The sequence below is a fragment of the Dryas octopetala genome, chromosome 9, assembly GCF_963921425.1.
Source record: "Dryas octopetala chromosome 9, drDryOcto1.1, whole genome shotgun sequence".
Lineage (NCBI taxonomy): Eukaryota > Viridiplantae > Streptophyta > Magnoliopsida > Rosales > Rosaceae > Dryas > Dryas octopetala.
In genome coordinates, this window is record NC_141374.1 from 17,923,374 (window position 1) to 17,938,887 (window position 15,514).

General features: G+C 34.8%; 1 protein-coding gene and 1 pseudogene across 4 annotated transcripts; both read right to left on the reverse strand.

Annotated features, from left to right (window-relative positions):
• Positions 1-2,785: 2,785 nt before the first annotated feature.
• LOC147275134 (phosphoserine phosphatase, chloroplastic-like) lies at positions 2,786-7,878 on the reverse strand (annotated as a pseudogene). The gene is made up of 8 exons (XR_015119673.1): positions 5,803-7,878; positions 5,263-5,348; positions 4,859-5,114; positions 4,326-4,456; positions 4,139-4,246; positions 3,609-3,761; positions 3,474-3,527; positions 2,786-3,065 (listed from the first exon to the last, which is right to left on the reverse strand). The product of XR_015119673.1 is annotated as a phosphoserine phosphatase, chloroplastic-like (transcript).
• Positions 7,879-10,424: 2,546 nt separating this feature from the next.
• Positions 10,425-14,712, reverse strand: LOC147275135 (protein FAR1-RELATED SEQUENCE 5-like). 3 transcript variants are annotated; one of them, XM_086227980.1, is made up of 7 exons: positions 14,596-14,712; positions 13,779-13,864; positions 11,366-13,614; positions 11,178-11,285; positions 11,027-11,098; positions 10,817-10,930; positions 10,425-10,709 (listed from the first exon to the last, which is right to left on the reverse strand). In XM_086227980.1, the coding sequence occupies exons 2-7, from the start codon at positions 13,852-13,854 to the stop codon at positions 10,617-10,619; spliced, it is 2,712 nt and encodes a 903-aa protein (XP_086084106.1). In that variant the 5' UTR covers positions 13,855-13,864; positions 14,596-14,712; the 3' UTR covers positions 10,425-10,616. The 3 variants fall into 3 exon arrangements, with proteins under 3 accessions (XP_086084106.1, XP_086084104.1, XP_086084105.1); XM_086227978.1 differs by having other exon boundaries at positions 14,062-14,695; XM_086227979.1 differs by having other exon boundaries at positions 13,779-14,347; positions 14,596-14,662.
• Positions 14,713-15,514: the final 802 nt, after the last annotated feature.

Consider the following 15,514-nt stretch of genomic DNA (forward strand, 5'->3'; position numbering starts at 1 on the left):
GAGGGCTTATTTTGGCCAAATTCCTTCGTTTAGGGCTTCAAATAAACAATTTAGTATTTTTGAATAAATTTCCTAAATTGCACTTTATTTCCATTTTTATTTCCGTTTTGAATTTCGAACGTCTAGGGTTCTGAACGTATTTAAACAACCTTTTTGGTTGTTTGTATTATTTATTATTATCATTTTTCAATCAGAAAATCTTGAGATTTCTCTCATTTCTTTGGTGGACTCCAAATTCTTTCTTAGGGTTAACGCTGTTTTTTCCTAGTCTCCTTTATTTGCGTGTTACGCTGCGTCAAGATGATTCTTCAATAAAGACTTATAAAATATAAAGCTTCCATCATTGAATTACAATATAAAGTTAGTCTCACAAAACATACCTCATTATGGCTAATATGGGATATACCTCATTTGAAGCGCCGCTATGGTCTAATACTTGTGTACATTTATGTATTGTAATTGTCTAAAAATATAATTATCCAATTTTTTTAAAAATTTTCCTTTCATTTTTCAGTAATGATATATCATTTATTAAAAAAAAAATACATGTATCTTTCAATTTACATTCTCATTATATCAATTTACATTCTCATTATATCAGAAATGGAATACAATTTACATTCTCATTATTTCTAATTGTGACAAAATTGTATTGATATATAATTTGTAATTGTCGGACAATGTTTCATTGAGAAACCTTTCAAAAAATTTCTTAGTCTGATTGGCTACTAAAAAAGAACGCAGAAAAAGTTGCAGAGACAAACAATCATGAATATATTGTATTAATATATATATAGAGGCTCCTTCTATTGAGGTATGACTTTGTTGGGTTCCATACAAGTCGTTTTGTGTTGATCCGAACCGTTCGCAAGGATCATCTTCATTGATAGATTCTCCTTGCAAAAAATTAGCCAAATCGGAAATCATTTGCCTATCTAATTTTGATTAAACAAATGAACGGTTTCATCGAAAATATTTAGTTCGTCTATTTATTTTATCAAAGTTAGATAGACAAATGATTTTCATTTTGGCTAATTTTTTGCATGGATGATCTATCAATGGATATGTAAAAATTGAACGGTTTGAATCGACACAAAATTGAGCCTATATATATATATAGAGCCTTCTTCTATTGAGGTATACCTCAACTTATTTATGTTGAGGTATGACCCTATTAAGGCACACACGAGTCGTTTTGCGTTGATCTAAACCGTTTATTTTTTACATCTCCATTGATAGATCATCCTTGCAAAAACTTAGTCAAATTGAAAATCATTTGCCTATCTAACTTTGATCAAATAAATAGACGAACTAAATATTTTCGATGAAACCGTTCATTTGTTTAATCAAAGTTAGATAGACAAATGATTTCCGATTTGACTAATTTTTTGTAAAGAAGATCTATCAATGAAGATGATCCTTGCGAACGGTTCAGATCGACATAAAACGATATATATATATAGAGGCTCCTTCTATTGAGGTATGACCTTATTGAGGCCCACACGAGTCGTTTTATGTCGATCCGAACCGTTCGCAAGGATCATTTTCATTGATAGATCTTCCTTGCAAAAAATTAGTCAAATCGGAAATCATTTGCCTATCTAACTTTGATAAAACAAATGAACAATTTCATCGAAAATATTTGGTTCGTCCATTTATTTGATTAAAGTTAGATAGTCAAATGATTTCCAATTTGGCTAATTTTTTGCAAGGATGATCTATCAATGGAGATGTTAAAAATAAACAGTTCAGATCAATGCAAAACGACTCATGTGGACCCTAATATGATATACCTCAACATAAATAAGTTGATGTATACCTCAATAGAAGGAGCATGTATATATGTATATATGTATATATATATATATATACAGAGGAGTGCTCTAAAGCTAACCAGTTAGCAAGTTAATACGAAGCTAACCATGCTTTTGGGCCCACCACATCAGTAATTTCATAATCCGAACCATCAATTATTTAGGCCATACTTCAAAGATCATCATTGCAAAAAATCAACTAAATCGAAAATCATGTAGTCATCTAATTGAGATCAAATAAATAGACGATCAGTATTTTCGATAAAAGCATAGAAATAGTTGTTATTATAATCAAATAGCTAAATGACTTCCGATTTTGAAGATTTTTTACATGAATGATCTTTAAAGTATGGCCTACAAAATAAACGGTTTGGATTTTGAAATTACATTGTGCAGTGGGCCCAACAGGGTGGTTAGTTTTGTATTAACTTACTAACTAGTTAGTTTTAGAGCATTCTTGTATATATACATATATAAGAATGATATTTTTTGAAACTAAAAAACAGAAAGATGGATTATAATTTCTTTCAATATTTTTTTTTGGCTTTTAAAGAAAAAATGGGTATTCCAGGAAAATTGTTAAAAATTTGGTGTAGGGTTTCAATTCCTTTGTCTTAATTCCTAACTTATGCTAAACACTAGAATAGGAATTTATAAAACCATTTCATTCCAGGATAGTCAGAAATGGAATACAATTTACATTCTCATTATAACATTCCGGTCAAACAAACGGGGCCTAAGATTATTCCATATTAGATTTTGTCTTAGATTGTAATACTAAGTATATCAATAACTGTAATTGGACGTCTCACAGTGGCTAAAAATTAAAATTTGGTCGTCTCACGTCTGTGACTCTGTCTGATATACTCAGTGACTCATTGTTTCCAGCTATCTAAGATTGTCAATCAATTAGATATACTTACAAGCAAACAATCTACTCCTCTCCTTTATGAATAAGGATGAACAATAGATTGGAATCAAACTCCTTATTCATCTTCTTATGAGTTTTATACACAACCTTGTAAAAATAAGAATAATGTAACTATATAATGCAGCAATGCAGGCAGCCCAAAAGAGAAACAATAGCACAAAATAAAGAATGACTAGGGCTCAAAGGAGTACAGGCTCTTCCAAGGAACTTATCAAGTCTTCGAAATTAAAAACTAGCCATCAGCCTTTTTTCGAAACAGCCTCTCGAAGTTAAACACCAGCATAACAAATGAACAAGTCCGCACCTCCAGGTTGACGGGCCTGGATATAGAGAAAACGATATTGGATGGAGAACTTCATGTGTCAGCTTAAAGAAAAGATTATTACATTAATCATGCTTAGATATCTTGGCCAAAAAAAAAAAATCATGCTTAGATATCAGAGAAATGTACATGACACTTCAATTTTGACAACCATCCTAAAAAAGTTGACTTCAATTGACAGAACATGAAAGAATCCTGATTCTTGGCTCTTCCTTTCTTTTGCCCCAGAATATTGGATCAATCTACTTATCAGGTTGTTTTAGGATACAGAATTCTTCATTTCAATCAAGGCCCGTTGAGCATGATTATCAATTAGTTGTATATACATGGCTGCATGCTAGTGTGTGAACCACAGCAAACACAAAACAAATCTTATTGTGAGATAGCATTTGAGTAATTTACTAACCTCAAGATCAGTCGCACCATTCCCAATCATGATTACTTTCTTGTAACTATGAGCCTGGAAAACCAGTTTAATATATAAGCTTTGCAAGCAACACACTTGGCAACTAAAACATCGAACAAAAAGCTATAGTCCAACCTTCCATATTATTTGTTGAACTGCAGTGGCTTTTCCTCCACTCCTAGAAGTGTACTCATTTTTGTCAAAACCCAGAAACTCCCCAGAACTTCTAAACAGAAGTTGATTGGCAAACACATTTTCAGGTGGTATCCCAAGAATTGATGCAGCAGGCTTTAGAAGAAGTTAACTCGGTTAACAATAATAATATAAGGAGAGAATATTGAATTTTCAATTTATTCTCCATCATAAGCTAATTCTATATTTATATGTGAGATCACGTGTAGGAAGCTCTTTATGAGTCCCATAACAATGATAATCAGACTCCAAATCATTTCATATCTGCCCTCTCACCAATATCCCTTAAAGGAAAGCATATATAAATATTGGAAGATCATTATTTTGGCTCAACTGTGTAGAAGAACCATTATATCAGGAAATCAGGCCATTATAATAATAACCATTACTCAATGGCTTTGATTGAAAGAGGTACTCCAAAATCTTGGCCCTGAGACTTCAGAATTCAGGGACAGTAAACGAAGCACTCCTACCTTGGGGGCCTCTTTTCAAGAAAATCTTGGACTTGAGAACGGGAAGGATTGAACAAATTTAGTCTGGCAGCCAAAGCATCCTCAAAAAGTACTGAACCATACATTGCCCTGGCAAGAATGCGAACTGCAATTAGAGCTAAAAAATCTACAATGAAAAACGAAAGCAATTCCAATAACTGACTCCAACCTAGCAGTCCATTGCAACAGCCTTTCCAGCTCCACAAAACTCTGCAAGTTCATCAATGCCCTCATCAAGGCAAACCATGATATCCACATCGAAGCACACCGCATCAGCACTTCTCCATACATCAAGGACCTCTATAAGCATTAAAATAAAACCATCAACCAAGTCCATATGGTTCTGAAAGTTTCAAGACTTATCTTTATTTATCTTCTTTCTATTTTTTTTTATTTTTTTTTAGTTTCAACAACCCAATCCATAAGCTCATACTCTTATGCCTAGGTGGGGAAACTGTTCTTTTAGTCTTTGAACATCAACTCCATACGTCATTTCTGTGCATCAGTTTGATGCTCAACAAGCAATAGTGCCATACTTTCTACCAACTAAATATAAATCTATTTTACAAAACTAGGTTTTAAGCTCCAATGAATCAAAATACCATACTAAATTCACAGTAAACCCATCTTTTTCCTAAGACCAATTTTAAACCACGGATGCAGATGCAGATACAAATTCCTAGATTCAATCAATCAGATTACCTTTGGGCGGTAGCCTGTTGTCAAAGTGGCTCAATGTGTAGGAATCTTCTAATGGTTGAATTGAAGCAGCAACTGGGTTAAATAATTTGGAATTTTGTTCCAACCCAACTTGACTTCTATTTCTATACAAACTTTTCGTAAATTGCAATGAGAGTGTTTGAACAGAAGGAAGGTGATTTTGCCTAAAATGAGTACGAATTGGGGTGATTCGTGACAAACCCAGCAACCCTTCCATTTATATCTGTCTCAGACAAATCTGTCTGAAAGCAAAATGTCATAAGAAGTCTCAAACTTAAATATTCATGAATGAAACTTGCAAAGGGATACCAAACAAAAATCGAGAAGAACACAAAATGAAAAATTCAAAAGAAGTAAAAAAAACAGAAGATTGAAATGCAAGTTACCGCTGTATACAATTGTTTTTGTTTTCCCTTCTCTCAGATCTACCTGCTGCTTTCTCTTTGCTTTTTGGTTTTCTGTTGCTCGCTCCCTATGATGTATGGTAAATTTTAGCAAAACAAAAAAAACAAACAATGTTTGGTAAAGGAATATTAAAGTAAAAATCTACCCAAGAACTTTTCATAATAGTTGGGTTTAGTCAGATATGCTTTTAGGACCTGTTTATTAGTGTCTTGGACTTGGCAACTTAATAAAGAACAAGCATAACACTTAGTGTTGGAGAATATGTACCCCCTTCCTGTATAACAGTATACATAACTTGATTTTCCCTGCTTTCAAGATATAACATACCTTCTAAGAAATAGAAAATGCAGAGGCAAGGACAGGACGCAAAAAGTTTTAAGCAAAGAGACAGACTTGAATAGCCTCTAAAACAAACATACATGTTCCTCTTAGGAAGTGGAATTTCTAGTCTAGAAACATCTGGATAATATTGAGAATTATACCAAAAATAAAATTAGCCCAAAATATGAGAAGAGTATCACCTTCAGAATGGATGTGTTTTCCATTGACCATTTTAATGTGACCACTTAATCTTCCATTCCACCCTTTTCCTGTCTTAATTTTCATCTTCTTCGGGAGATCCAAATAACAAAGTTTTGGTAGTGGAGGCACCCTCAGACATTTTCATTTGTTTTTTTTTAAAGGCTTCCTTATGCAGCTTATTTTCCTCAATTCCAATCTGTGCACTGACATGATCACCATTGCCCTGCTGATTATTTGGCTTCCATCAGTCATACACAATGGCCTCATACTTGGAGTGGCTGGTGATGGAAGGGTAAGCATATACTCTTCCATTTCAGCATGTTCTTTATATAATTGAGCCGTAAGGCAACTCTCTAAGGAACTTAGCGGCTTCACATCATGCCCATATGACCGCTCAGTTCTAAAAGGGCTTCTGTTCCTCAGAGGAACATGAAAAGAATCCCTTTCTCCATTCAAAGATTTAGGCAATAGGGCACCAGTATTGTCATCAATATCATTACTTAGCCTACGTCCATCCCCAATTTCATTTCTGTTTGCTGAGCATACTGGTGATTTATTTCATTGCAGTCTTGGTAATTCACCAAGCTTCCCAGCTTTTCATCATCATACCCACTTGGAGAAACCACCTCTGTCCCAAAACCACTTTCTTTCTCTGTGCCTATCTGCGAAAGGAATAGCTTGGGGACTCCGATTTCTCAAGATTTGCATCTCAAGATTTACTTCTGCCAATACTTTAGTCAAATATCCAGCTCCGGCACTGCTGCAACAACCCACAAATCCATATCTGCTCTCACTTCCACGGAGAAAGCGCCAGCTGGATTCCACCTTGCAAGCTTTCCTCTTCCTTTCATTAAGCAAAATTTGAAGGAAAAAAGATCTTTGAACTTAGGAATCAGAAACCCTTTCAATTCAGGGAAGTAAAGCCAGTAATTGATCATAGAAATGCAAACTTGAACTAAAAGCCAATTATGTAGAAGCATAACACGCTGCCCAATTCAACAAAACAGAATTTCCTCTGTCAACTCTCATAATTTCCTATGCAAAAGCCTCAAATTTTATGCAGCAAGAAACGATTGCAGAGCTAAATTCCTCAAACTCACAAAAGAAATCAACCACGAGCTACAAGAAAAGCAGCATATTGGAAAAACGAACCATTTTCCAAGGAATGCCAAAAATCTGAACTCTACCCACTTGATAGCAACCGACATACACTAAACCCATCAAAGAAGAACCCATTTCCTCAGAAAACTGCTTCACGCAGCCACAACCAGTGGCGGATCCAGAACTCAACTCTTGTGGGGGCAAGATTAAGAGGCAGAGAGTAGAGGCAGCAGGGGCGGATGCGAGTGACTGAGCGAGCAGCGGAGCAGGGGGCGACGGGCGACGGTGAGGGAGCAGGGGCGACGGCGACAGGCGCGCAGCTGTGCAGGGGCGTCGGCGTGTCGCCTTCAGCAGTTCAAGCAAGTTGGGGCGATGGTCTGGTCTGGGTGATCGAGTTTCTTCATTTTTGTCATTGTGCGCAGGAGGTCTGGTCTGAATCCATCTGCAATCTTGCCCCTACCAGCCATGGCGGTCGCCCCTGCTCCCTGCTTCCTCTGTTCTGGTTCTTCCTGCAAATCTGCAATCTTGCCCTTACCAGCCATGGCTGCCACCAACACCCAAGCTTCATTCATAGGGTCAAGATTTTTCCTTAAGCTTAGCATTTCTGGGTTCATGGGGTCAAGTGACCCCATTGACCCCATTGTAGATCCACCCCTGGCCACAACCGCAGTAAAAAGACCACTGCTGCATAGATATCGAAAATCTAAGCTATTCCCATTTGAAAGCAGTCTCTTGGCCACAAAAACCCATCAGCAACTCAAACTCATTTGAATAATAACCATTGCCAAGAATGTGAAAGTGGCTGAGCTAGACGATTGATAAGAGAGATGGCAAACGAAAAAATAAAAAGTAAAATAAGCTTAAGAGAATCTGTAAAGCAAATCTACGAGAAACCCAACTTTCCAAGACGATTTTGCTGAATCTTGAAGAATTGGATTCCTCAGAGTAACAACGCTCGTTGCCCTGTTATCCACAAAGGTATACAACCCCACAACTGTTTTTTTGCCAAACAACCCCACAAATAAACGAAGTTTTTTTAAGAAAAATACAAATTCTAGTAAGTGTTGGCGTGTTGCTATCGTCTCTATAGAAAAATAAAAGAAAGAAAAAGAAATGATAACTCTATTTAAAATGTGAAATTGGTTTTCTCAAAAAAAAAAAAAATGAAATTGGTTTAACATTTGCGATATTTAAAATATTATCTCTCGCAATAATATTATAAAGAATAGAATATTATCTCTCGCAAATAGAATAAAACTTACTTATCTCGAAAAATAGAGTAGTGCTACATATACCACATTTTTATACCATAATTTTATACCACCTTATGTGGCAACTTACATGGCATTCATACATTGGATACTAAAAAATAAAAACAAAAACCCAAAAAAGAAAAGAAAAAGTTTGTCCAATAAAGTAATGACACGTCAGATGGTATAAAAATGTGGTATAAGAATGTGGTAAGTATAGCATTATTCCGAAAAATACTATATATGTGTTGACAGTGTTGTACCATGAGAGAGAGAAAAAAAGAAAAAGAGAGAGAGAAGAGAGATAGAGAGAGATGGGAGGATCCATATACCATACCACATGTTGATATCCCAATAATGCTACTTTTACCATCTTTTTGTACCATAATTTTATACCATCTGATGTGGCTGCTTAGGTGGACAACCACATCACCAAATACAATTCACATTTTTATTCTTTTTATTAATTTTCAATTATTAAAATAAACCAAAGAAAACTGAATTTCAGTTTAACACAAATCCACGATTGACGTCGTTTCTTCTCCCTTCTCACCTGCGCTCCCCTTCTCCGTCGCTTTGCCCACTCGTGCTCTCTGGTGGGCAAACATCGATGGTCCAGTGGGGCGCCTATCACTTGGTTAGTTTGGTCTATAATTGATTTTTTAATAAATTTTTTTGTATTCTTTTCGGATCTCTGGTGTTGTAAACTAATCTCCTTTGTTGGTGCTTTTTTAATTTTATTTGATGACTGCGAGTCTTTTTTATCTCTGTCGTTGCTAATCATTTCGGTCGGATCACCTCTATGCTTTCATTTGTGTATGTCAATTGTTCATTGGTGGTATTGCAGACATACTTACGTATTTAATTAATGTTCAATTGAGTTAGGAGGGAAGACATTGATTACTCTTCCTACTAAGAAAGCAAAGTGGAGGCCAGGCGAGCATCTTTATTCATTTGCTATTCAGAGAACAAATTAGATTTAATTCATGGATTTCTATTCTAAGATGTTCTGCCTAATAGATTTCTTCTTCTATTGTGGTTTTTTGCTAATAGGAATCTAAGTGTATATGCAGTCTTATGTGTAAATTATACATCTTTGTTAGGCTTTTCTAGAAACACATAAAGAATCGCATATTTTTAGAGTAGAGAGACTATCAATTTTTCTAAGGAATAGTTGCTAAGCTTGTTGCCTCTTTGGTCAGTGAGCTTAAATGGTATGATAATGTTGAAACTTGATGTTCATCATTCAATTCAGCAATTTTAATATTTGCACTAGATTATCTGATAAGCAATGAAGTTTAGTATCCAAATGGTCATCATAGTTCATTCATCACCAACTATATATGTCAAAAGGTATCTATCCTCTCATTCTAGGCTTCTAACTTTTTCATTACTGCTCCAGATATGTTGGCACAACAATTTACAAGGTCTAATTGTTGGGAAAGCTTACCATGATTGTGAGAGCCCCTGAAACATGTAGAAGGGTTGATGGATGTTGTTCAATGCAAGCCTGGCTAGCCATGAACTTCCACATTAATGTGAAGGAAATTAATTATGAGAATTTATGAAAAATACCAGCCATAAGCGCCTTCTCGCAAGAACAATTGACACCAATTCCAATCAGTGGTCACAACTGACTCACAAGGCACTGGCTATGTAGTATGTACCATGAATTTCTTGATGTCTTTCTTTCTTTTTGGGTCTGAGACTTTTCTGAGGTCTAATGAGCCACTTTACGTATGATTACTGGAGGTTCAAATGCTTTTAATTTCATTTTCTTTATGTTTCAGTTTTTTTTGCTTTTCCTTATACCATCGGATCATATTGTAAGTTTGTAACATATTGAAGACAAATTTTATAATTAAAGTGGTTTATCTTTCAATTTCTTGTCAACTTGTTCTCCATGTGCCCCAGTAGTTTCAAAAGATTTCCTTGCATTTATCATTAATCAATATGAGGGAATGATGATTGATAAGGTGAATCCACTGTGAAACAGTCAGACAATAATGTAGCATACATACTTGTGAGTTACCAGCTAAATCTCAAAGATGCCAGAGAGGTACCCACTTTGAAGGCAAATTGCCTTGCAGAAGCACAAAGTTTGTTTACCATGGTGCACGCTTAGCTAATAAAAATTGGAACAGGTCCTTCCAAACCTCTCGTCTTCATTGATACACAAATAAACAACCAAGGAAATCTCAAAGGACTAAAATTATAAAGAGATCAGCTTGCATACATATCAAAATTTCATTTCAAATTATTCCATTTTACTAAACCGTGAATTTCGTTTGATACATGAAACAAAAATCTGAAACTGTAGATATTTGACTAGACCAAACTAAATAAGAAATTTATGCTCCATAAACACTCAGTTTAAAATAATTCCTTTTTATCTGAGGTCTCAAAGAAAGAGCATTGTAAGAAAATGTTACAACTCAAACAAAACTTTTTGCTTCCATCTATCAGTTAAGTTCTTGGTCATCCTTTCGCCTCGAACTAGAGCTAGGCATATTGTCTATACTGTAACCTTCATCCCAATATTGATGCTGGTGACCCTAAGAAAAAAATTAAAAAGGAAAATCATAAACAGAGCATTGTAATATAACATGTAAATAAATAAAAAGAACACCAAAATTTTTAAAAACAAGCATCTTAATATTACCTGAAATTGATTTTCCTGGAGAGTAGGACAAGTTAAATTTCCTCTCTCATATCCACTGTACAGGTCGTTTGCATGACCACCTTGAGTGACCCCCAATGACATGTTCATATTTTCCTACAACATATATATATATATGTTTAGTAAATAAATAAATACTTCAAAAAAAATAAAAATGAAATAGGGCAATAACAATCAAATTTCATAACTCACATTACAACCACGACCTGTAGGATATTGTTTGTGACCCATGTCAACATGAATACCTTGTGGTACTTGAGAATCCTGAATTAAAAAGTGTGTAAGTAATTATAAAAAAATGATTTTAACTTAGACAAACAAGAACAATATATTCATGCCATACCTTCACAACAATATTACTCTCTTGTGTTCCGACTACATAACCAGTTTTGAAAGTGGGAACTGGACCATGTACATGACAAATGGAATCACTTTGCATCGGTTGAAAATCCTACAAAAAACAATACAAGCACAAGATGTAACATTTTATTGGCTTTATATGTAAAAGATAGAAATTGTCATTTTATTTACCTTATTCATTCCTTCTCCTTCGTCAATATTGTTTTTATTAGCTTTGTTCTTCTTTTCACTTCTTTGTTTTCTTTTAATAACTTTCTCTATTGTAGATTGCTTCCTTTTAAACGGTGGACGACCTTTTCGTCTAACTGCTAATGGAGTAAGTATACGTTGACTTGGATTCGGAATGTGAACAGGCGACTCAGGAGTTGGTTGACTGCCTGTACAAACTTCTTCATGTTTGCATATTTCCTCCTTTATTTTATGCATCCAATTTATCACAATCATGCATTTATCATCCGAATCATTTGCTAATTCCTTTATGTCATTAAAAACCTTTTGCATCTTATCAGATCGATGTGCTTCAGGTGTAGCATTCCAATCATCATAATTGATTTTAACCCTTGTGTGATATCTCATCACATCCTTCCTCCATCTTCGCATGATATATTTATCCGGAATTAAGTGTATCTTATGGCGAATTAAAACATAAATTGCATGTCTGCATAATATACCTTTAAACTCAAACATGCAACAATTGCACTTAACTTCCTTGTCACATTCACTAAAACAAACCTTGAAATTAATACTTTTTTTTCTGTCCCCGATCAAGATATCTTCAGATATTTCATACTCCAAAATTGGGCCATCAACTTTAACTGAAACCAAATCACAATACATCTTACTTGTTAATTCATGCTGAAACTCCTTAAATTTTGAAATTGTGTAAACATCTTGAGCTTGCTTTTCCATCTCATAATGGGTAGCACAATGAACACGTGAAGAGGAAGACTTGAAATCTGCATGAGTCTCTTTTTCCACCTTACTCCTCAATGCATTCTCATATTGCTCCACAAACTGTTTTAAAGTAGTTTTAGAATTTACATAGCCATCAAAAAAAGCATTCATACTCTCACTACGTTGTGTGGTAGACATTCCTGCCCAAAAACTGTTTTTCACAAATCTTGGCACCCAACAATACCTCTCATTATATATACTATTTAACCAATCATTGTTGTGTAACTTATATTTTTCAACCATCTCACACCAACGTTCTTCAAACTCATCATGAGTCATTGAGTCATATACAATATTTTGCAAGTCAAATCTAATAGACTCATATTGCTTGTAACTTTTTAATTTTTCAGGAATCTTCTTCATTATATGCCATAAGCACCAACGATGTCTAGTTTTAGGAAAGACAAACTCAATCGCTTTTTTCATGGCTTTGGCTTGATCTGTAATTATTCCAATTGGAGCACGCCCAGACATACATGCCAGCCAAGATTGAAACAACCAAATAAAGGTGTTAGTATCTTCATGTGAAATCAAGCCACATCCGAGCAAAATCGATAGACCATGATGATTGACTCCCACAAATGGAGCAAATGGCATGTCATACTTATTGGTCAAATAAGTTGTGTCAAATGTAACAACGTCTCCAAATTCCTCATATGCCGCCCTACTCCTTGCATCTGCCCAAAACACATTTCTTAAACGACCATCGTCATCTAAATCAATTGCATAGAAGAAATTTGCATTATGAGCTTGCATATTTATAAAATAGTTCTGAATTGCAGTAGCATCTCCTTCCCCAAGCCGTAATCTCCTAACCTTTTCAATATAGTTTCTACAATCCTTTTCCAAAAATGACATATTCTCATGGCCCCCCACTTCAACAACAACTGAATTATAATTTTTGTTTAACCTTATTCCAGCTCTATCATTCACTTCAAGCTTCCTTCTTACATGTGAGCTTATCTCCCGATTGCACCTCCAATAACGAGATTTATCTGGAATTAACTCATGATTATGATCAAGCTTGATAGAGTTTACACGCCATCTCCCACCCAAGCTTAAACCTGTTCTAATCTTAGCCTCACAATTATTCTTTATACTTGGACGTGGCTTTAGAATATTACTTGAACTACTTTCTGAATTGCCTGATCGAGCACATGAAAAAGTAATATATTTCACTTCACCATCATCTCCCTTCGTTGATGATCTCCTTATCACTGCGAACCCAGATTGTCTTCCATATTCTTTATAATATTCAAACACCTCATCACTACTATTAAACATCTTTCCAACATAAGGCTCCTGTATTTTTTCTTCTGCATTCATTATATCCTCCATTGCAGTCTCATCATTTTCTATTTTATCCCCATTATTTTCTATTTTAACCATATTAGATTGAATTTCAGCCATGTCATCTTCTTGAATGATGTCCAAACTTGCAGAATTATTTGAACATACTCCCTTTCCTAAAATCATTCAACATGCTATATATGTAAACATAATAACAATTCATTTTCAAGAGTACGTGCATGCCAAATCATAAAGTTGAAAATTCTATAAATTAAATTGACATAATTTTCAAGAGAACTATAAACAAAATTCCAAATTCTTTTCACAGTAAACAAATTACCTTGATAATTTGGACCATTGATATTCATGTGAGTGTCCTTTGATTCTTTAGGGGATTTCTCGGTGCCCATTGTCATTGTTTAAACACTTAAACCAAACAAAAGATCGAGTAAGTTAGTAGTTCTTTAATCTTAACTAAATAATACAAATCTTGTGCGACTAGAAAAACTAAAAAACCTGATTATAATCTTTTGTTTTGTTCTCTGGTTCTACTTCAAAAGAATAATAGAAAAAACAATAATCTTTCATACCAAAACATATACTGAAAATCTGATTATAATCACCTGTTCTATGGATGCTCTGTATTCCCTTTTGCATTTTATATATCATCAATAAAATTGTTGCTGGCCGATTAATAAAAAAAAGACATAATTATAATAATCCTCCAGCAAATTAATTCGTCTACATGTTTTGCCTAACCAATAAGTTAATTTCACCTTTTTTAGAACATCTTAGAACAGAAATCCATGAATTAAATCTAATTTGTTCTCTGAATAGCAAATGAATAAAGATGCTCGCCTGGCCTCCACTTTGCTTTCTTAGTAGGAAGAGTAATCAATGTCTTCCCTCCTAACTCAATTGAACATTAATTAAATACGTAAGTATGTCTGCAATACCACCAATGAACAATTGACATACACAAATGAAAGCATAGAGGTGATCCGACCGAAATGATTAGCAACGACAGAGACAAAAAAGAATCGCAGTCATCAAATAAAATTAAAAAAGCACCAACAAAGGAGATTAGTTTACAACACCAGAGATCCGAAAAGAATACAAAAAAACTTATAAAAAAATCAATTATAGACCAAACTAACCAAGTGATAGGTGCCCCACTGGACCATCGATGTTTGCCCACCAGAGAGCACGGGTGGGCAAAGCGACGGAGAAGGGGAGCGCAGGTGGGAAGGGAGAAGAAACGACGTCAATCGTGAATTTGTGTTAAACTGAAATTCAGTTTTCTTTAGTTTATTTTAATAATTGAAAATTAATAAAAAGAATAAAAATGTGAATTGTATTTGGTGATGTGGTTGTCCACCTAAGCAGCCACATCAGATGGTATAAAATTATGGTACAAAAAGATGGTAAGAGTAGCATTATTGGTTGATATCCCCAAGACATATAAGTCCATCTCAAACAAATATGGTATAAATTCAATTTAGACACATAATTATATATGTTATTTCAACGGGATCTACGAACTTTAAAATATTTCAAATATACACCCGATCTACTATTTAAATTGAAAAATGAACTTCCGTCTATTGATTCGTTGAGAGATCAATTAAATGTCAGCCTGGTTTTTGCTGACCAGAATTATTTGATGACGTAGCGCCATCTCAGCAAACATTTCTCACCAAATGAATGACACAGTGACACATGTCCACCTAACCCCTGACAAGGGCCCACAAACTCATCATCTCTTTCTCACTCGTCGAACACATGTGATGAATTTATATTCAAATTTGGGAAAAAACGTGATATTTTTGGGAGACTAAATAGTCAAGAGAGCGTTCGACGAACAGGAAATAGGTGATGGGTGTGTAAGCCTGTGTTAGGTGGACATGTGTCGCTCATTTGGCGAGAAAGGTATGCTGAGTTGACGCTACGTCGCCAATTAATCCTTGTCAGCAAAAGCTAAGCTAGCATTTAATTGATCTCTCAACAAATCGATGGACGAAAGTCTATTTTTTAATTTAGATAATAAATTTGGTGTATATTTAAAATATTTTAAAA

Bases quoted from the DNA above. Each gene is read 5' to 3' on its own strand.
- LOC147275135 (XM_086227980.1), bottom strand. From the start codon at position 13,854: ATGACAATGGGCACCGAGAAATCCCCTAAAGAATCAAAGGACACTCAC. The intron at 11,286-11,365 runs GTAAATAAAATG...TGTTTTTTGTAG, and splicing joins AAGGAGAAGGAATGAATAAG to GATTTTCAACCGATGCAAAG. The intron at 10,931-11,026 runs GTGAGTTATGAA...TATATGTTGTAG, and splicing joins CTACAGGTCGTGGTTGTAAT to GAAAATATGAACATGTCATT.